At 41.1% G+C, this 21,213-nt stretch overlaps 1 protein-coding gene across 1 annotated transcript in view; it reads right to left on the bottom strand.

Annotated features, from left to right (window-relative positions):
- Positions 1-2,943: 2,943 nt before the first annotated feature.
- SEL1L (SEL1L adaptor subunit of ERAD E3 ubiquitin ligase) overlaps positions 2,944-21,213 on the bottom strand; it is a 59,666-nt gene continuing 41,396 nt past the window's right edge. The window contains exons 17-21 of the mRNA XM_045015065.1: positions 19,812-19,977; positions 15,717-15,791; positions 12,972-13,144; positions 8,936-9,064; positions 2,944-7,542 (exon numbers count right to left, since the gene is read on the bottom strand). Coding sequence (XP_044871000.1) covers positions 7,339-7,542; positions 8,936-9,064; positions 12,972-13,144; positions 15,717-15,791; positions 19,812-19,977 — 747 coding nt within the window. The 3' untranslated portion in view covers positions 2,944-7,338. The remainder of the gene's footprint in view (positions 7,543-8,935; positions 9,065-12,971; positions 13,145-15,716; positions 15,792-19,811; positions 19,978-21,213) is intronic.

The following is a 21,213-nucleotide window of genomic DNA, read 5'->3' as shown; positions in this document are numbered from 1 at the left end:
AAAGTCAAAATGGGTGTTTGAGAGTTGCCGGGAGAGGGCGCATCGACGGCCTGAACCCATCTGCTTCTTTCTGTGGGATCTATGCCCCTTTCTGGGGTAGTACTGCTGTCTTGGGTAAGAGAAAGAATGCCCAAACATGCACTACAGCTGCTACTGCAGTTGTTGCTGTTGAATGCCATACTGGTGCATCTGTAGTGCCAGTGTTTACACCCCCAAAGGACCTAACGGTAGCCCTAGCATCCTTTAAGGGGTGCAGTCTTCTCTGTTATCTGAGAAAAGTGCCTGGCAAATCCTCAGTGGCCTGCTGGCATTGGGAGCAATGCTCAAGTTCTGCAGACAGAAAGACCTCCTCATGGTCATCACAGAGGCCATCACTCTGGCTGAAGTATCTGTGACATCCAGTACGGACTGTCAAGAAGTCTTAGCCACCATGCTGCTCTTGGTGACAAATGTCCGAAATTTCTTCTGCAGGGAATTTGCTGGTTTACAAATTTAGATATAGCTGTTCAGTTAAGAAAGTCACATTTAGACAGTAGTGCCTGCTGATTAGCAATCTGCATCTGCAAGGAAGAGGTGTAGATCCTTCTGCTCATCAGGTCCCTTCAGTTAGTCCTCCTTGGGAGTGGACTTAATCTTGCTCTTGGGCTTTATTGTTCACCACAGTTACTATCAAGGAATTTGGGGCCAAATGGGAATAAAACCCCTCAAATCCCTATGTGGGAACGAAGTAGCACTTTGCCATGCGCTTAGCTGCAGGCAGAACCAAAGCCGGCGTGCTCCAGAGGACCTTAGCAGGCTCAATGAGCACATTGTTAATAGGGAGGGCAACTGCTGGGACTCCGCTTGAATACTCAGGAAAGCTGCCTTGCCCCACAACAGGTCCTGGTATGCCTTGAAATCCTCTGGTACTGAAGGGGAGGTAGAACCCTGCATCCCAGAATTGTCCCGGGATGAGGATGAGGCAGTTAACTGTGTCAGTGCTGGATCCTGCTCCAGGGCTGACAGGCCTGGGCAGCATGACTTTGGAGGCTTCAAGGGGAAGTTTCATTGGTACCTGGACCTGTGATGGATCGACTGTTACTACCACAGAGCTGGTTGGTGATCTCAGCTTCGAGTGGGACAAGAAGTGGGACCTCCATGACCCAGGAGCGGCCCACAGAATCCACTGGTATGGATAGGGCATTGGTGCCCAGTAGGCACTGAGCCAGGGGCCCCAGTCCTAAGCACAAGATGAGCGCCAATCCTGGTACCCAGAGCGCTCCATGAATGGCCTGTCTCAGGCAATGGAGAGCAGGAGTAAGATCCTGACTCAGATGCCAAGGAGTCTCGGGATTTGGGATATAACGGTGGGGTCAGGGTGCAGCCAGTCTGACTTATCCATAGCCCAGAATGATGAAGGGGGTGGCTCTCACAGTGGAAACGGTACTGCTGACACCAAGTATGGTTCCATCATTTCCAGTGCCGGGAGTAAGTAAGGGTGCTGAAATAGAGGCTGGTGACTGCTGCCATGGCAACACTGGTGGCGCCAGTTATGGGGGTACCGGAGAAGTTCTTATTGCCAAGGAAATCCTTTGTGCCGAGTCTGGTACTGGCCCTATTGCCACTGAGTGTGGGGTGCAGTGCTGATAGACGCATAGGTTCAGTGGTCTGCCCAGCCAACAGGGCTATAAAAGATACAGCCCTGGCAAAGTACTGGACCAAGGGAGAGGTTGGGACAAAAAGACGGAGATCTGCTTCTGTCTGATACACCACTGGGGTGGTAGCAGTCGGTGCTGGCATTGGTCTGGTCGGTATCAGACTCAATGGATACCCCAGGGCTGGAACTGATGTCAACAATACAGGTCCCTGCGTGGGGGTGGGGACAGGTTGACGGCACCTCCTCCATCATGCACACTGGTATTCACCCTGTGTTGATCTACTCTCCTTCTGGAGGAGAGACACGAGTCCCCACAGGACCTGGAGCAGCCTCAGTTGGCCTTACGTGAACTTTTCCTCAGACCACTCAATGGGGAACGACTCCTCCATCTCTTCGGAGAGGTGCCAACTCCAGGACGCAAAGCGGGAGCACTCCTCAAACTCAAGGGCGACCTGAAATCTGACAAAGGCCTCGATGCTGAAGTAGGCTGCATGGCCTGTTTGAACAGGTGCTGCTTCAGACAAAGATCTCTTGCCACTTGAGTCTGCTTAGTGAACAATCTGCAAATTGAACACTGCTGTTTGACATGGGCTTTGCCTAGGTACACCATGCACCACATGTGGTGATAGTTACTGGGAATCCCCTCCACCCCACAACAATGTTTAAACTAATACAAAGTCTAACACTATACTGGGGTACTAATATACAATTAGAAAAAAAAAGTCACTGAATAAAGGATTGTGAGGTTGAAAACTACAGAGTTCTGACTCTAGCTATGGGCGGGAAGAAGGAACAGAGAGAAGTTGGGGCTGCATATAGTCAGGGGTGGAGCTACAGTCATGAGATATGCGTTGCCCCCCTACAAGTACTGGTAGGCACATTCTCTGGCAGCATGCTGGGCATGCACACCTAAGTGGAATACATGGCTGCATCTAACTCAAAGAAGAATCTAATTCACTGAGCAGGTCACACACAGTTACATAAAATTACAGATCAGTGTTACACAGCAGCTCCATGTCTGCAACAAGCATTATTTCCATTTTAAATACTGGAAAACAGAGGCACAGAAATTCAGCAATATGCCATAGACTTGGTATGTGGACTTGTGCAGATCTGGCATTACAACCCAGGTTTCCTAACTCCCAGTGCCTTACCAACCATGAATTAGCAGATGCAATGCCTTTGTGGGTTCAGGGCAGCATTTGGAATGAAAATACAAAGAAGCAGGACTTTATATATAGTTTTAACCTATAGTTAGAACCCTTTGTTATCAGAACTACAGTATCTTACAGCATATAGGCTAACCATAGAGGTGGTAACTTTATTTCACAGGATTAAAGATACAGTACAAAATGAATCTGTACATCTTTCTATTAACATAATTTGTTTACACAATTATATTACACTTTATCAGCCTTTATGCTGCATTTCCATAAATACAAAATAAAATTTAAAAATCCCTACAATACCCTCTTAACAGCTGCAGCTGATAAAGACAAAAAGGACTTTTGCCAGTAGCCCTTGCCTGCCCTTATGCACTTGTAGTAGTTCTCAAGTCATATTAAGCCTTTTCATTGTTGTATACTTGTGAATATTCTCTGGAACCCAAACATAAATATCAGCTTATGGTTGCCTATTTATAAAGGAAAAGATTGGTGAAGTTGAGCTTTCCCCCGTAATAACAATGTGCCAAACTTAATTTGTATATTGATGGCAACAGGATTGGTACATAATATTTTTGAACACTATAAATGCTTTGACAATACATTTAACCTTCTTGAAAAGTCACATGGAAAGACAGGTTGATGAGTTTTACTTCAGCAAGTTTATCACAACAGCCAAAGTCTCTTGGAAAACTTTAAAAAGGTTTCACCTTTATGTTTTGAAAAAACGATCTAAGGACATTTGTATTAACGCAAGCTCCTTTCTTCTGCTACTTATTCCCCATTTGAAATTATTAGTCATAGGGTGAAATATTTCCAAACAAATGAATAACAACAACTCATTTAAGCAGATCCTTGGACAAATATCACCAAGGAAAATGCAGATGACAGAATCCTAAATTCTCAACTTGGAAGTTAAATCAAGTATTTAAGAGTTTTGTTTTCAAATTACAAGCAACATTTTTAAGTTGACAGGTACATAAGGTTAGTGATTTGAGGTCACTGGAATAAAATTCTCTCCTCAGATCTTCATCTTCCTAATTTCTTTCCACATGTAGAACTCCCACTGATGGCATTTGGATGCTCTACTGTTCAGTACAGTAAGCACTGGGAAGATCGGATAGGTAAAGTTTCCACTTAAAACGCTGCCGGAGTGGGGTGAGGGGAGGAGGTCTATAAAATTATTTCACTCAACACACACTGCAGTTCACATTCAGAAATCCTGTTCTCATTCAAGGTTCCAGAATAAATAATGAGAGAAAAGAAATATAGGGGAAAATAAACTGAACAGAATTCAGTGTCAGTAGATTTTTAACCAATACAATCTCAAATTATCACTTATTTTTGACTGAAGTTACCTAACTTCCCAATAGTGAAGTATTCGTCACTCGCATATTAGCCTTCAAAGTTTAGCAGGTGCATACTCAACTTTAGCAATATAACTTCACTGAATTAAGAATTTGAGCTGCTGCACCAAGTGATCAACTGAATGGAAAATTTATTTTAAATCCAATTTCCCTTCAAACTGCTCTTGCACACAACTAGAAAGACAAGGTGTGCCACTAAAAATGAAAAGATGCTCTTTAAAAACAAATAGAAAGATAATTAAAAAACCACTCCTACTTACTTAGGAAATTGAAAGAACTGGTTGATAAACTGTATGCACAACCTGAAATAATTCACTATTACTAAGTCTTTTTTTTGTAAGAAGCAAAAATATGCTGCAAAGTTTGGAGCAGAACAGTAAGGGATTATCAGAAAAACTAAACCACGTTGTAGGCAGCTGACCTAGAAAATCTACTCATATTTCTTTAATCCCTGAGTTAGTTTGATGTTATTCATATAAACTAGTTTCTGCTATTATCATTTTATTCAAATGGATGCCATTTGACAAGATTAAGCGATGGTCAACAGTAGGGGAAAAACTTCCTTATTGCTTATGTTGTACTTCTCAAAAGGCAATTCTATAACATGAAAAAATGTTTTGATGATATATTGCCTTCTGTTGATTTCTTTAATGTAAAATGTTTCAGCTCTGTGCAAAGCCAGCTACAAAAGACTGCTGTTATAAACCATTTGGTGGGAATGAATTCCCACATAACTAGGAGTGAGCCATTAGAATTTAGCTCTATTAGATTATAGCATTCAAAACCTTTTAAATAAAAATTAAGATTAGCAAATGGTAGAATTGTTAAAAAACAAAATAGATACACAATGCATTCAGTGGTGGTGAATTGGAAAATGTTTTCCATATCCAGCCTTTAACTACCTTATGCTGAGCTAGAGAGATCTACAAAATCAAGGGAAGAGGTAAAATACCGCAGAGGGAAAAGGTTTGGAAGTTCACTGAATTTTTTTTTTAAATAATGCAGTTAATGGACTGCTGTACATTTTAATCAGATCATGTAGAAATTAAATACTGTTCCCTCTCAAACAGAACTGAAACATCCCCTTGCCCCAGAATGGAACTTCCATGAAGACCTAGTGAGATTCTGACTCCACGCTCTTGGAGTATCTAAAAGTTTTGTCTGTATTCATAATACTGCAGTCAGCCACAAAACATTAGCTTCCAGGAAAGAATATTTAGCCCTTCTCCCAAAATGCAACAAGTTAACTGCAAAGAAACCTTGCCCATTCAACTCTTTATAATACATTATGTACAAAACGTAAAAGATCTCACAGTTTCGAAGCCTTTTCATACAGGCTGGTTCTTACTTAAATTCCAATCTACTGAACAAAAGCCTTTAAAAAGGAAGCAGTTAACTCTTTAAATGCACAATGTATGATCTAGAGGCAGCGTCAGAGTCTTGAATATTCAAATTTCATTTTGCTTTAAAATAGTGTATCCACAGAGTATAGTGTTAATATGGAAACAAATATCCGTATCTGCTACTGAGGGAAAAAAATAATAATACAGATTTCTGCCTTCTTCTCCCAGAAAGCTATTCTCCCATATTTACTTTGTGCATTTAGCTTCCAAATGGTTATGATCAGTTAAAACAACTATCAAGAATTTTACAAAACAAGAACCTTGAGTTTATGGGTCAGATTCTCTACCCCAGTGTGGCACCTTTGCACTGCTCCAGTGACACGAAGGAGCCGTAATCCATTGGGACCACCTCCATTCTGGATTCCCCCATTGAGGGGAGTCCTCAGATGCTATAGCCATCTGTTATGTCATTCTGACACAGATGGCAGAGGGAACACAGCTAGATGCTCCTGTGTTCCAATGAGGGGCTGTTACCAGCCAGCACATTTCTAACCACTCCTTAGGCTACTCTGAAGTTCAGCAATGCTGATGAAAATTCAGCTCCAAGAGTAGGGAGCTGGAATTCACCCCTTTGTACTTCCCTTCATTTAGATGTGCTCAGCAGATAGAGGCAGATTCTCTGCTGCACCCACTATGTATGTAGCAAGATATGTAGATTTTAGCTGCATAAAGACCTTGTGATACAGGTCATTTCCATTGTACTTACTGACTGGATTGCTGAAGTTGTAAGACTAGCTGGAGAAACACAAGAGTCCCATCTTTTAAGAAAAGAAACACTAGAAAAATAGTCTACCTATAACTGAGCAGAGAAGGCTTCTGGCTATGTCCTCCCATCAGAGTCTTTTCTTAACAATAATTCTTGCTGCATTCTACAATTAGCCACTCTCTCAGCTTACTATTGAGACAAGATTAAAAAAATAAAGCAGGAAGACTAACAAATTGCCTTTTTGCTCTTGTGCTAAGAAATCCCACAAGTTGCACAGAGGCCACAAGAAAATATTCACCACTTTTCCAAATGTTTGTGGAGGACATTCTGTGGAGGATTTGTTAAATCATTCTTTTATTTTACAAATGCAATCTATCCCTATTCACCTTCTTGAATAGAGACTGGCCATTAGCAAAAATGTATGCTGCAAGGAAAAAACAAAACCCCAAAGTGCAAATCACAGAGAACAAGAAGTTTTCTCACTAGTTACAGATTTTGCTTTTGTTTTTGCTTCTTCTGAATGGAACATCCAGTTTAAGTCATCAAAGGAAAATAATGAGATTACGTGAACTGTGAAACTATTATTAAGGAATAATTAAAATAAGGTCTGTAGGAATACTTGGGATGCAGATAAGAAAAACAAATTCTCTCACAGTTCTAGAGGATCTCTTTTTGCTCAGAAGAGCAGAGTTCAGGTCTTCAGCCTTCCAATATTTTTTTTCTTTCTACATGGGCCAGCTCCTATTAGCCAATGTTTTCCACACACTTTAAGCGATGATGAAAAAGGACTTCAAATAAAGAGAAATTGGATATAGCAGGCATCACTTTTGTAGTAGCACACTTGTGTTTCACAAAAAAAGCCATTGTGTTATTCCATTGGCACTGAAATAACATTCAAATCAGTCTAGAAAAAGTTACTTATCCCTGAATAAAGGCATCATTCTTTGAGCCTCTTCGGGGAGGGGGCGGGGGAGGGGGAAAGGACCATTGATCTGTTCTAAATCACAATGAAAATAGTTTCTGCTGGAGAATACAGTTCTTTTCACTGAGATTTCTGTTGCTGCTATTGCGGCGGCTGATGTTCTGGTGGAGGTTCTTGTTGAGGCACAGCTGGCCGCAGCCCCGCCGGTCTGGGGATAGCTTGGTGTTGCCTCTGTCTGTAAGCTATAACTGTTCCTAGGAGCAAAGCGATGATAGTCATAAGGTAAAGGTCCCACTCAGGGCCCAACAGCTGGTCCATGTCAAGATGTGACAATATCTCTCTGATCTAAAAAACAAAACAAACAACTCACCATTATGTTCTTCTGGCTGCATGAGTCAGAAATGTCGTAGCAGTTTCAGACATCTTTAATTCTGGGGAAAGCCACCTGCATTTTTTATTTTTAGCAGTTTTCTTTTAATACACCAGTACCAATATTTGCCATTATAGATTAACCAAAATCAAGCTCCAGTTTCAACAGCTACAACAGAAAATGCTATGCACTATAAAGGAACACCTGCAACTTCTTCTTATGTATTTACATATCTTTCATGTGAGCAAAGCCTTTAACCCACCAGTCTTAAGCCTGAGGCAAGAATAACCCACGCTGCCATATTAAACTAGTAGAAACTGTTCTGCTCCTCCTTCAAACTGAATTTTTTTCCTATCATATTTTCTTCCTTGGAGCTCAAGACTTAACATCTGCACGAAAACAACAGGAAAATAATTTTGCAGTAGTTCAGGTATCATTTGCTTATTTTCTGATGAAAGCTGAAATTTCTTTTTTTCTTTTCATTTGCTGGAGCCTGCCAAATGTCCTGAACAAAAGTGCAAAAGTAGAAACCAGAAGTGGAGAAGGGGATGATGGACTTATGCTTATGGCACTGAACCAGGTCTCAGGGAACTGAATCTCTGCCTCCTACTCTGCCCAGACTTCCTGTTTGACCATCAGCAAGTCAATTAATCTCTGTGCCTCAGCTCCCTTTCTGCAAAATGGGTATGATCATTGCTCTCGGCCTTTGCCTGTCCTGTCCTTAGGGATGTTGAGGGAATACATTAAATTAATGAACGTCGGAGGCAGTCAGATAATATGGTGATGGGGGCCATATAAGTACCCAGACAAACATTTCTTTAATGCCCATCACCAAGCACTATGTGGAGATCCTGTTGAGAGAACAGCACAATAATCATATTGATAATAGTTTCTGACTGGGGAGGGATGGAATTGTTATGGTTGCAGATAAGGCAGTGCAAATACAGTATGATCAAGCCAGAAAGAAGGAAAGCAAACGAACACTGGCATGCTGTCCCTGGGATGGTAAGCTTAATTCTTGGGAAACCTGCTCACATACATAAGTTATCAAGTTTTGGGCCAGGAAAGTTCTCCCGAAGGGAGTATTAGCACAGCATCTAGAATACTGATTGGGGGATTAATTATTAGAATAAAATGAGTATATCCCACACAGTTTCCTGCAACCTCAGAGGTAGGAAAGGCATTGAGACCTTAGTTCTTTCCATTTCTCTTGTGAAATAGAAGAAAACAAGACAGAGCAGAAACGCTTATCCTAAAAGGTACGGAGTTTAGGGTGAGGATGTGATGCTTTGCTTTCACTTCTAAAGAGGTTCCAAAGTTAGGAATAAGGATTCCTTGCCATCAGTCTTAAGTGTTTGCATTACTTACATTGGTTTCTCGTACATACTGCAAGGAGTAGACAATCCCGAGTTTACAGAGTGCTAGGAAGACAGGAACTTGAGCATCTGGGCTGGCTTCAGCGGCCATGTCATAGAAGCGTTTTGCAAGGTGAATATCCTGTAATTAATACATAATACAGTGAAATCTATTTCCAAAGAAACCCAAACAAAATTAAGGTAGTTAAGTTGGTGGTTACCTCAGGGCCAAGAACTTCTGATACCAAAAGAAGTTTTTAGACTTTGCTTGTTTGCCAGATAAGAGCCAATAATGCCCATTCATTAAAAAAACCCTTTTCAAAGGAAGAATCATTTTGTGGCCAACTTTCTTTCATTAAGATCTGTTCTACCTCACCTCTTTCTGTTTCAGGCCATGTATTTGCATCCACATCCATGCTAGGTTTATCTCTGTGTGAGAGTAAAACTGAACAGCCACTCTTGCATCAATTTCAACAATCAATGTATTTTAATACACACAAAGGACTTTGCAAAGCAGTAGGGGAGCCTTAATTGTAAACCCCTCTTCCGCAGACATTCCTATAGCAGACTGGCCACATACATTAGAGAATATCAACCAACCAATCAAGCCCCAGTATTTTAGGCCTCATTGAATCCATTTTAGAATGCAACCCGAACTGTGTAGATGCTGCCAAGTGACTCCATAATCTTTCTGCTTGTTGCTATATGACAAAGCCTTAATTTATATTGGAATTTTAAGAAATACAGAAAACAGTCTTATATACACCTTGTGCTAATGGGTTATGTTAGTTATTTTACTGTTGGTTATTTTATTTCAATAAAAGAAAGAAAAGGTTGAGAGAATTCCTTAGAAATCTCCCCTAGCAAGCTTTTTATTCAAGGTGAAAGGGAACACTTCCCTTTTCACACTTGTGCTATATTAACAGTAATAAGAGAAATGAAGTTAGCCATCAAGTTTGTTAGTGTTTTTCGTTAGAATCACAGTTATTGTGTTCAGTTTACACACTGCTTTATACATCTGGTATTTCCATTTCCTTCTGCTGTTTTATGAAGGAGAATGTTTAGTGAGTTTGGTCCCTACACAAAATATTTGCTATAAATTCATAAGGTGCAAACTCAATTTTGAATATTAATGATATCCAGTACCTGTTAAAAGCAGCCCTCCCCCCCGATTAAGTCTCTTTTTGAGAAACCTTGGAAAAAACAAACAAACCAACCGAAAAAAAACCTAATACAACATGGCAAACTCATTTTTCTCAAATATTAAACCAACACAATAAAAACAGTTCTTCTCAATCCATTCTCCATCCCTTGAAAAACTTCTGTTTTTAAATCCATAATCAAGCATCTCTCATTTGGAACAAATTCTAGAAATATCGATGTTAACACCATTTATTTATTTATTTATTTTTTACAAACACTTCAAAATTTGAGAACTATTGAAGTGTGGAAGCACTTGTAAGAGTTTAAATAAAAACCATGAGTTGACTAACTAGTGAAAGTGAAAACAGGGTATGTTCATATCCTTACTTATTGTAAACACAAACTTGGGCTTTCCTTTAAACTTTGTAAATTGCTGTGTTTTCTTAATGGCAAGAGTCTTATTTCGAATTTCTTATTATAATTCTTTAATGCTACTTTAATGTGAGTAATGATCCATATTTTAATACTTAAGAAGCTGCCTGAAATTCCCTCTCACACACACACAAACACACGCTCTCTCCCCGTTTCCCTGGAGGCAAATAAAGATTGTTAAAAGAACATTAAGGTTGCAAAGCCAAGCAATCAATTAAGGCTCCCTATGCAATTTTTCGAAATTTAGATGCTAAAATTTAATAACTCTACAGAGCACATAGTAATGATTTTTGAAAGGCTTATAGCATTGCCAAATTTGAATAGATTTTCACAGAGATGGCAAAAGGCACATTTCTGATTTCAAGTCCCTGTTCCAAAGCATGGGGACATGAAACCTTTTCAAAGAAAAGGTTGTGTAATTTTTTTAAAATGAGCAAAAACATTTCCCTAGCCTCATTCTTGCTGACCCATTTGGCTGAAATTTTCCACAAAGTATTCAGCCTGAGGCAGACACCCAACATTGCAAAATTTCTTCCCAAACAGTTAAAGTTTAGCAAAAAGTTATAAGCAACTGAAAACAGTCTTATAATGGGAAATGTTGGGCCACTTTCATAATAGGTGTTGCTACCAGCTCTGCCTATTATTATTATAACATATATCACCTCATACATTAAGAGAATATTAAAATTTCAAATGCAAATACTCTAAAATTATGAAGTGACAGATTTACGGTTGCCTATTGCAACCATAATTCTGCCTCCTTGTGTAACCAACCTATGCACTGAATATGGTAGAGGTTCAGTGGAAAAACAGTATATTACAGTGCAATTAAAGATACATAATGCATACATATAAGGTGGCAGAATGAAGATAGCATAGGCAATCGCAAATCTGGCATTTCTTAACTTTCAATGGCTTGACTTGTCAACCTAAATAAGTTTTTTTTGCATGCAATTTCCTGGCTTTTTGGGTGTACGTTAAGGAAAGGTAAAGAAAAATTGTACATATGGAACAATCTGCACTCCACCTCCTCTCCCATCACAGTTTGAACCCAGAATCTTCAGCATTGCATCACAGACTTCTATTGTTTGAGTTATAGGACTAATCACAGTAGCTCACAACAGGAGAAGGCTGCCATCAAAGGGGGGATTTTTTTGGGTGGGGGGGGGAGGGTTATGGGTCTATGGAGCCATGTGCTAGTTCCAAGAAGTGTATGAGGGTGAGTCTGGCTTGGCTCCTTTCTTTCCCCCCTGCAGAAGTGGGGGCTCCCCTGCCCCATGTAATGTTACCACAGTGGGAGACAGGACTGTTAAGGACATGTGCTGGGTCCATGTCCTGGCTCCTTGTCACCCAGGTGTTCTGTATATTGTCTGCTGCTGTTCTGGCAACAGCATGTGTCCAGCATTTTCATGATGAATTATCTTGGCATGCTGCCAAACATTTTCTGAGGCACCCAAGAAAGAGAAGAGAAATAGAAATTTTCTTTAAAAGTTTTCTCCCTGAGAAATCTGAATGAATTTCATTGGGGGGGGGGTACAAAACAAAAGAAAACCAAAAAAACGAAGCACATTTGCCTGAGTGTATGCTGGATTTCAAAGACCTGCTGCAAAGGAGGTGAGATATAAATAAATAAAAGGTCTCAAGAATCCTTTCTAGATGGAAAGTAATAGGCAACACAGAGACAGGTTGCTACTAATGCCCCTATAATAATGTATGTGAGTTCTGAGCAGTTCTTACATGTACTTATTCTTCACCACACATTACACAAAAGAGTGAGAGAATAGGGTTGAGGTTTACTAGACCAAAAGATGTATTTATTCATGCTTTCCAGGTTCCTTTAGATCCTAAAAGTGATTCACAAGTGGTGAGGGATAATGTTTCCTCAGGAACCAAATGTGTTGGCTTCTCTTTAAAGGAGTGTGGTTTGGGGAGAGAATCATAGCTTAGTTCAATGTGAAATCACAGCTAATATCACAAGACAGTAAAGGCTACTATTTGTTGCTTAAGAATAAGGATACATAAAGCCTGACAGGCAATCTCCAGAGCACCTGAACACGACCTCTGAGTGGAAGGACAATCTTGGGGTTAAAGCACTGGATGGGGACTCTGGACTGAGATTTTAAAGATGTCTAAAGGATTTGCACACCCAATTCCCTCTTCCTAAATCCCTTAGGACGCTTTGGAAGTGTTAGCCCAGGAGATTTGGGTTCAATTCCTGTCTGCCACAGACATCTTGCAACTTTGGGGAAAGTCACTCTTCTGTGTGATTGAATTCCCCATCTGCAAAATAGAGAGAATGATATTTCCTGCCTTCCACCCTTTGTCAGTCCGGTCTATTTAGGCTTGTATATAGTGCCTACCACGGTAGGGACCGATGTCAGTTAGGGCTTCCAGAGATTACTGCAATACAAATATATTTATTAATAAATAAATACTTTGAATAAAACTAATTACTCATATCAAGCTGTGCTCACCTGTTTGATGCCCAGTCCTTTCTCATGCATGTACCCTAGGTTAAACATGGCTTGGGCACTATGCTGTTGCTCTGATGCCAGTCGATAGTGAATAAATGCAGTTTCATAATCAACATCGGTACCAAAGCCATAGAAATGGTAATCTCCAAGCTTAATTCTAGCAACAGTGTAACCTAATTAGAGGAAAGACAGTACAAGTATAAGAAAGAGTGAGATATGCAAGGTGTGCCTCTAGTTTCATTTTAAGATGCACTGATGATTTCTAGAAAAGCATTTTGTTTCAATGTCTTGTAAATCATATCATTTGCTTTATTTTTCTTCTTGCACAATGAAAACACAGAATCTTTTATTCCCAAGGTGTTCATAAGAGCATCAGCAGCTGAACTGTCCTGCTTTCATGTAAGTGTTCAAAGTAATAAAATGATGAAGGGTTCCATAGTCACAGCAGTATTAGCAAAATAACTGCAGTTTAAGACCGACTGAAACCTCTGGGAAAGCTATAAAACATGTTTGGGTGTCTTGCATAATGGTTCAGCTACTATTTTATTTGCTAATTTTCTACCTTACATATTTTACCTTACAATGTCTTTATATTGGCTAATTTAAAAATATACTCCCACCCCCAACTGCTCAGAAAAGAGCCACTTTTATAGTTTTAGCTTTTTCAAAAAAGAATTGCCAAATGGGTTGGTGTGTTAGTCCTTTTCATATATCAATTTTTCCATGTTTCCAATGTTTTGTTGGAGCCAACACTGTAGATCTGTGCCACGTGCCCAAAGACTTTTTTGGTATGTCTACACTATAAATGCTACAGCAGCACAAGTGCAGCTACCTTGCTGTACTACCATAGTGTAGACACTTCCTACAGCAACACAAGGGGTTTTTCCATTGCTATAGTAAATGCAGCTCTCCCAGAGCTGTTACCCAAGCCAATGGAATTCTTTCGTCAACCTAGCTGCATCTACCACGAACATTAGGTTGACCTAACTACATTGCACAGGGTGTGAAAAATTTTCACAGCCCCTGTGTAACTAGGTCAATTTAAGTTTTAGATATAAAGCAGGGTTGTTTTTTTTGGCAATTCCTTAGGCCCTGTCTACATTGCAAACTTGCCCCTGTTTAACCCATTGGTGGCCAGTTGCTGATATGGCTGCACCAGTGTAAACCCTAGTTTAGAAAAGGCAAGTTGCAATTTGCAGTGGTGGAGCTTACCCCTGCTTTAATCAGGATATGCCCTATCAACACAAATCATATCCTAACATGTCTACACCAGGCATTTGCAACTACACTAGTGGTTGGCCACTGATTTGGGGCACACTGCCAAGGAGGCAAGGTCTCAGTGGTCAAATAGTAGTGTATTGTTTACAACAACTGATACTTGCAGCTAGTCTTAAAAACAAGTCAAAGTTGAGACAGATCATTTGACACTGTCCCTTCAACATTAAACTGTTTAAGATCCTATGTATAATTTCACACTTTGCATTGCTAGTTTGAATGGTAACTGACATTATCCAGAAAAATAACGTAGGTTTATACATTTATACAAGGCCTTTCACCTGAAGGATTCCCAGTTGCCTCATGCACTGAAAACTAAGCTATCATCATATGCAGTGTAGTTGTAGCTGTGCCAGTCCCAGGATACTGGAGAGAAGGTGGGTGAGGTAATATCTTTTACTGGAGATTGAAAGCTTGTCTCTCTCACCAACAGAAGTTGGTCCAATAAAAGATATTTACCTTGTCTCTCTGATACCACTGAAATACACCTATCTCTGGGTGGAAGGGCACCAGGTAAGCACTACAGAGCGTACCTGATGTAGAGAGGAAAGTTTCCCAACCACACACAGGTAAACCTCTACTCTTATGAAAGGAGCCATGGGACAGTCAGTGGCAACACTGTGCAGAGCCTCAGTTTATAAGGACCCATTCCAGAGATCATCATCACAGTTAACCGCATGGCACTCTAGCCTGGAAGGATGAAAGGCTGAATCAAGACCGTAGGGATTTAAATCTGGAATTCCAGCAAGCCTACATAGTTCAGTGTGAGTACTTAAATAATTAAATTATGTCCTTCAAGGATCAGTTCAGAGACAGTTAAACCAACATATGCTTGGGAGGATGTGCCATGTGCAAGAATCTTAAATATTTGACTTTTTCCTTCTCACCTAGTCTCTCTGTAACAGCACCAGGACTTACTTTAATCTTAGCCAGAGGCCAGAAAAACAGCTTTTTGAAAAATAAATCTGTTCTTTGAGTCACAGGAAAACATGACCCCCAAGAGATGTGCTCCAAACCAGCGAGCTATTGTTTGCACTCAAATCAAGGACTATCAAACAGATTTGAGACAGACTAAAACCACTGTCTGATTATTGTCAAAGTAATTATAAATCCTTCAAAGTAGTGATTTAGAAGGGAAATCACTGGGAGCAGTAGCCATGCTAGTAGGAAAGCCTATAAGGTAGGCAGAAAGTGTAAGACTGCAGAGCTGAAAGTCACTGAATCTCTTCTAATCCCCAGAAGACTCAAGTAGTATGTGAGCTAATTCTCATATTGAAAACTGGATAAAAAGTAAGTCCTGGACAGACAGCAAAATACTTCAGTCAAGGAACTACCCAGAAAGTAACTGTCTGTTTATACTACATTTGTTTTATTCCAAAGGAGAGGGTAACTTACTTAATAAATAACCTGTAGATAATAAACTAGACCAGGTGCTCAAAGTGAAATGATCATCATTGAACTGTGACTCACCTTGGGAGGCTGCTCTATTCCAATGCAGCAAGGCTTGGGGATAAGTCTCATTCTCTCCTACTATGCTGGCCTCTTCTGCAGGAAAAAAAGGAAGTAATTAAGTCAAGCAGGAACAGGGCACAGAACCTCCATAGTGTCTTCCTGATTACATGCATGTCAGTGTTCATGTTCACCATTTACAAAAACCTTTGCTGATCTGGATTAAACAGCTGTGCCTCAGAGATCATGGGTCAGATTCTGACCTTTGGTTCTTTCTTCTCTATGCTGCACTTGTGGTGCAAAGGGAACAGAATTTTGAGTGGTATAAAGCTGGTGTAGCTACCTCTATGCCTCACATTCTGTACCCTTTTCTAGGTTCCCATGTGGACCAGAATTACAAAGGAGCAATCCACATATGGCGCAACACTCCCTAGATTTCTCTAGCTGGAGTAACATAGAGCAGCCAAGTTAGAAAACATATGACGTGTTACAATATAAAGTTTATTTCTCTTGTAGACAACTTGTGCTGCAGATAACAGAGTACTTGGCACCTTTAATGAGGCCAGATTATCACAATTTTAGCTCCCATGTAGGCATTTAATACAATAGCCAGTTTTTTTTCAAGAGCTCAGCCCTCAGAAACTCCCACTGTTTTCACTGAAAGCTGGGCAGATTTGAAAATTTGGCCTTAAAAAGCACAGTTTTTGATACAGGAGTTGAACAATTCTAGTTATTTTAACTTGGGGTACAAGTTTCAAAAGCATATAACCTCCAAGCATGGTTGAAGGGACAGGATCTAAGTAGTTAAGAAAAATTACACACAGTGTGCAGTGCTAGAATCCATTTCAGAAATGTGTGGAAGTTTTAGGCTTTTATTGACAGTGTCACACAAAGGGATGGCTGTGGAAGTGCTGCATAGGTCAAAAGATTAATATTCCATTTCAAATTCTTTCAACTCTAAAGTATTGGTTTCAAATCTGAAATATTATGTGGCACCAAGTGATACCCTATGTAAAATGAATTAGTGTCAGTCTAGTCCCCATGGACATGTGATCACTTCTTAAGAGTGACACCACAAATGGCAGTCTCAGAGTCCATGGAAACTTGCCCTCTTACTCTTAGAGGTGATGTCTTCCAGATCAAGACAGACATACGGACAGAACAAGCTTCCAAAATGCCCTGCCATTGTTGTATCCTTTCTGGATATTGAAGCCATCAAGGTGCTCAGTGTGGCACCTTTTAACATCATTAAAAACAAAACAAAACTATGATGTCTACTAGCAGTCAACAGGTTGACTGACTTAGTAAGCTAATTACACAAAGCCCATAGCAGTTGTGTTTTTGAGATCCGCACAAAACTTAAATGCTGGGTTCCTGCACTTTCTGATAAATGTCTAGGTTTTAAAAAAAACAAAAAACGTGTATCACTGTACTTCTAATTTGTTCTGATAACCCTGCTGTATTGCAACAGACTTTACTCTGGTCACCCATTTTTAGTGAAGCTTGATTTAATTAGTAAGCAGTTCTTTCAAGTCTAACAAAAGAGCTCAGCTACCCAGCTAACTATTTGTCATTCTTTCTAGTCAAGAATAAGAGGGTAACAACTCTTCACGAAGGCCTGGTCTACACTACGCATTTAAACCGAATTTAGCAGCGTTAAGCTGATTTAACCCAGCATCCGTCCACACAATGAGGCCCTTTATATCGATATAAAGGGCTCTTTAAACCGATTTCTGTACTCCTCCCCGACGAGAGGAGTAGCGCTGAAATCGGTATTGCCATGTCGGATTAGGGTTAGTGTGGCTGCAAATCGATGGTATTGGCCTCCGGGCGGTATCCCACAGTGCACCATTGTGACCGCTCTGGAAAGCAATCTGAACTCGGATGCACTGGCCAGGTAGACAGGAAAAGCCCCGCGAACTTTTGAATTTCATTTCCTGTTTGCCCAGCGTGGAGCTCTGATCAGCCCGGGTGGCGATGCAGTCCCAAATCCCAAAAGAGCTCCAGCATGGACTGTACGGGAGATACTGGATCTGATCACTGTATGGGGAGACAAATCTGTTGTATCAGAGCTCCATTACAGACGACGAAATGACAAAGCATTTGAAAAAATCTCCAGGCTATGATAGACAGAGACCACAGCAGGGACTCAGCACAGTGCTGCGTGACAAGTGTAACGGAAAGCCAAAGAATCAAATGAACGCTCATGGAGGGAGGGAAGGGGTACTGAGGACTCCAGCTATTCCACAGTCCCCGCAGTCTCCGAAAAGCATTTGCATTCTTGGCTGGGCTCCAAATGCCTGAAGGGTCAAAAACATTTTCCTGGGTGTTTCAGGGTGTATGTCGTCAATTTACACCCTTCCCCCCCACTCCCCAAAAGAAAAGGGAAAAAAACCGTTTCTCGCCTTTTTTCAATGTCACCCTATGTCTACTGCATGCTGCTGGTAGATGGGGTGCTGCAGCGCTGAACACCAGCATCCCCTTCCCGGTGGCAAACGGTACAATATGACTGCTATCCATCGTCATCATCAGACCGTGAGTGCTCCTGGCTGGCCTCGGTGAGGTCGGCCGGGGGTGCCTGGGTAAAAATAGGAATGACTCCCGGTCATTCCCGGCAGATGGTACAAAAGGCTTGGTAACCATCCTCATCATAGCAGCTGGAGGCTGAGCTCCATCAGCCCCCCTTTCATGTCTAAAGAAAAGATTCTGTACTGCCTGGACTATCATAGCAGCGGGAGGCTGCGCTCCTCTCCCCCCCGCACCCTTTAATGTCCTGCCTGAACTATCATAGCAGCTGGAGGCTGCCTCCCCCTCATTTTCATCTCACTAAAAGTCAGTGTTTCTTATTCCTGCATTCTTTATTACTTCATCACACAAATGGGGGGGACACTGCCACGGTAGTCCAGGAGGGTTGGGGGAGGAGGGAAGCAACGGGTGGGGTTGTTGCAGGGGCACCCCCTAGAATGGCATGCAGCTCATCATTTCTGCGGGATCTCTGGGGCTCTGACACAGAGCGGCTATGCTCTCTGGTTCTCTAGTACACTTGCCCCATATTCTAGGCAGGACTGACTCTATTTTTAGACAAAACATAAAGAAGGGAATGACCCAGGGATTCATTCCAATTTTTGACCATGCGCCCCCGGCCGACCTCAGCGAGGCCAGCCAGGAGCACCCATGACAGCAGCAGACGGTACAAAAGGATTGATAACCGTCATCGCCAATTTCCAAATGCAAACGGTGCAAAACGACTGATAACCATCATCTCATCGCCAATTTACAATGGCAGACGGTGCAATAGGGATAGTAATCGTCTCTGCTACCTTGCAAAGGCAAATGAATGCTGCTGTGTAGCACTGCAGTACCGCTTCTGTCAGCAGCATCCAGTACACATACGGTGACAGTGACAAAAGGCAAAACAGGCTCCATGGTTGCCATGGTATGGCGTCTACCAGGGCAATCCAAGTGAAAAAGGGCGCGAAATGATCGTGAAAGCAACGGCAGACAGAGGAAGGATTGAGTGACGACATTTACCCAGAATCACCCATGACAGTTTTTGCCCCATCATGCATTGGGATCTCAACCCAGAATTCAAATGGGCAGGGGAGACTGCGGGAACTATGGGATAGCTACGGGATAGCTACCCACAGTGCAATGCTCCGGAAATCGACGCTAGCCTCGGTACATGGATGCACACCGCCAAATTAATGTGCTTAGTGTGGCCGCGTGCACACGACTTTATACAATCTGTTTTAAAAAACCGGTTTCTGTAAAATCAGAATAATCCCGTAGTGTAGACATACCCTAAGAAGTAAAGCACTAGGCCTCACTGTCTCACCCTCTCCTTCCGTAACACAGGTATGTCAAACTTCAAATGTTCATTAACATTCAGACCAGAAAAATATCTTTACAGGGCAAGAGAAACAGAGTCAATAACTTCTGAATATAGGAGGCAGTCAGGACGGGGGAGAATTCTTGCTTTCCAAGAAACCTTATTAGTTCAGACCAGCTACTTAATCCTAGGTATGCCTTGCTTGATGATGCATTGCATGTTAAATGGACAGTTACCACTAACCCACAACAAACTATTGTTTGACACAAGCTAGCACAGCCCCTTACTCTGATCAAGTATGAAGGCAGCATTGCTCTGTGCCACTTCGTAGCCTTGTTCTGCCAACAGGAGATATTGAACCACAGCAGCATTTGAATCACCATCTTTATAGCTATTGTAGGCAGTCATGAGTCTCTCAGACCAGCGCCCTCGTTCACATACGTTCTTAAATAACTGTAGGGAAAAAAAAGAACACCACACAATTATCAGGAGCTTCTTCAGAAGTTTATTGTTTAAAGGATAAGAGGCGGTATGTCTTAGACAGCCTTTCAAACAGTTTATTTAAGTGGACAGTAGTGGTTCTGGAAACAGGAAGAAACGTATAAGAAGAAGGACCTAAGTGGCTTAATAGTCTAATAGCACATCCTTAACAATGCAAGTACAGCAGGAATACAACAGCCTCAGAACAAACCAGTAAAACACTAGCTTTCTTTGAGTATAACTCTAGATCCAAAAGGCAGTCGCTGTTGTAGGAGGTCCATACCTCAACCAGTATGAAGAATAAGTGGCTAATCCAAGCAAAGTGAATATGTATCCCAGGCAAGACAGCATAAGGAAAAATGAGGTCACCAGTTTTCTTGTTTCTTTTAAGAAAGTGCTGTTTAGAATTCAAAATTGTCTGTATTGCATGTGTTTGTGCACAGGGCCCACACTTTCCACAAAATCTGTGGCAGAATCCACATTATTTCAAAACCTCAGCTTAAAAGCAAACAAGCAAACACTTTCTAGCTCTCCATTATAAAGATAATCTTGAGGCCCTCCCTAGCTGGAGAACTCACGTTTCAAAATAAATAGGGACTACTGTCTTGGTTGTATCATTTGCTTTCATATTAAAAATCCTTCCCCTTCCCCCGCTTTTCCCCCCCCCCCCAATTTAAGTGAAGCTACTGCAACACTTCCAGTCTGACACTGCAGAGTGCCACAGAATTTAGGAACCTTGCCTGGAATATATAGGAGCTTGTTCATTTATCAAGTTATACTGTGAAATAGGGTCCAAACTCAACAGGAAAAATTCAATACTAGTGGGGACTGGGGGAAGTGTACAATTCCACTGATTTCAAGTGGGTTGCAGCCTACTTACAGTCAGTAAATTTCACTCAGTTTCACATATTATTAGAACTAGATGAGAAACCCTTTTCCTGTCCCAAGAACATTTAAGAATTTGAAAATTTTCCTGTCCTGTATGGGGACAAAGTCAAAATCTTGAAGATTTTCACAAACAGACTGGAAAAAAAAATTGGTTGGAATCAATTGAAACATTGTTTCAATTTTGACCTATTTTTAATTAGCTTAAATTTCAAAACAAAAAATAATTTCTAACAAAAAACCCTGAAATTTTTATTTCAGAAGCATCAAGACATTTTCAATTTTTTTCAGAACAAAACCGATCGCTTCTCATGAACAGTTTTG

This window comes from Mauremys mutica, chromosome 4, assembly GCF_020497125.1.
Source record: "Mauremys mutica isolate MM-2020 ecotype Southern chromosome 4, ASM2049712v1, whole genome shotgun sequence".
NCBI classification, from domain to species: Eukaryota; Metazoa; Chordata; order Testudines; family Geoemydidae; genus Mauremys; species Mauremys mutica.
Note: the sequence above shows the minus strand (reverse complement) of the source record. Positions and strands in the feature narration are given on the sequence as shown.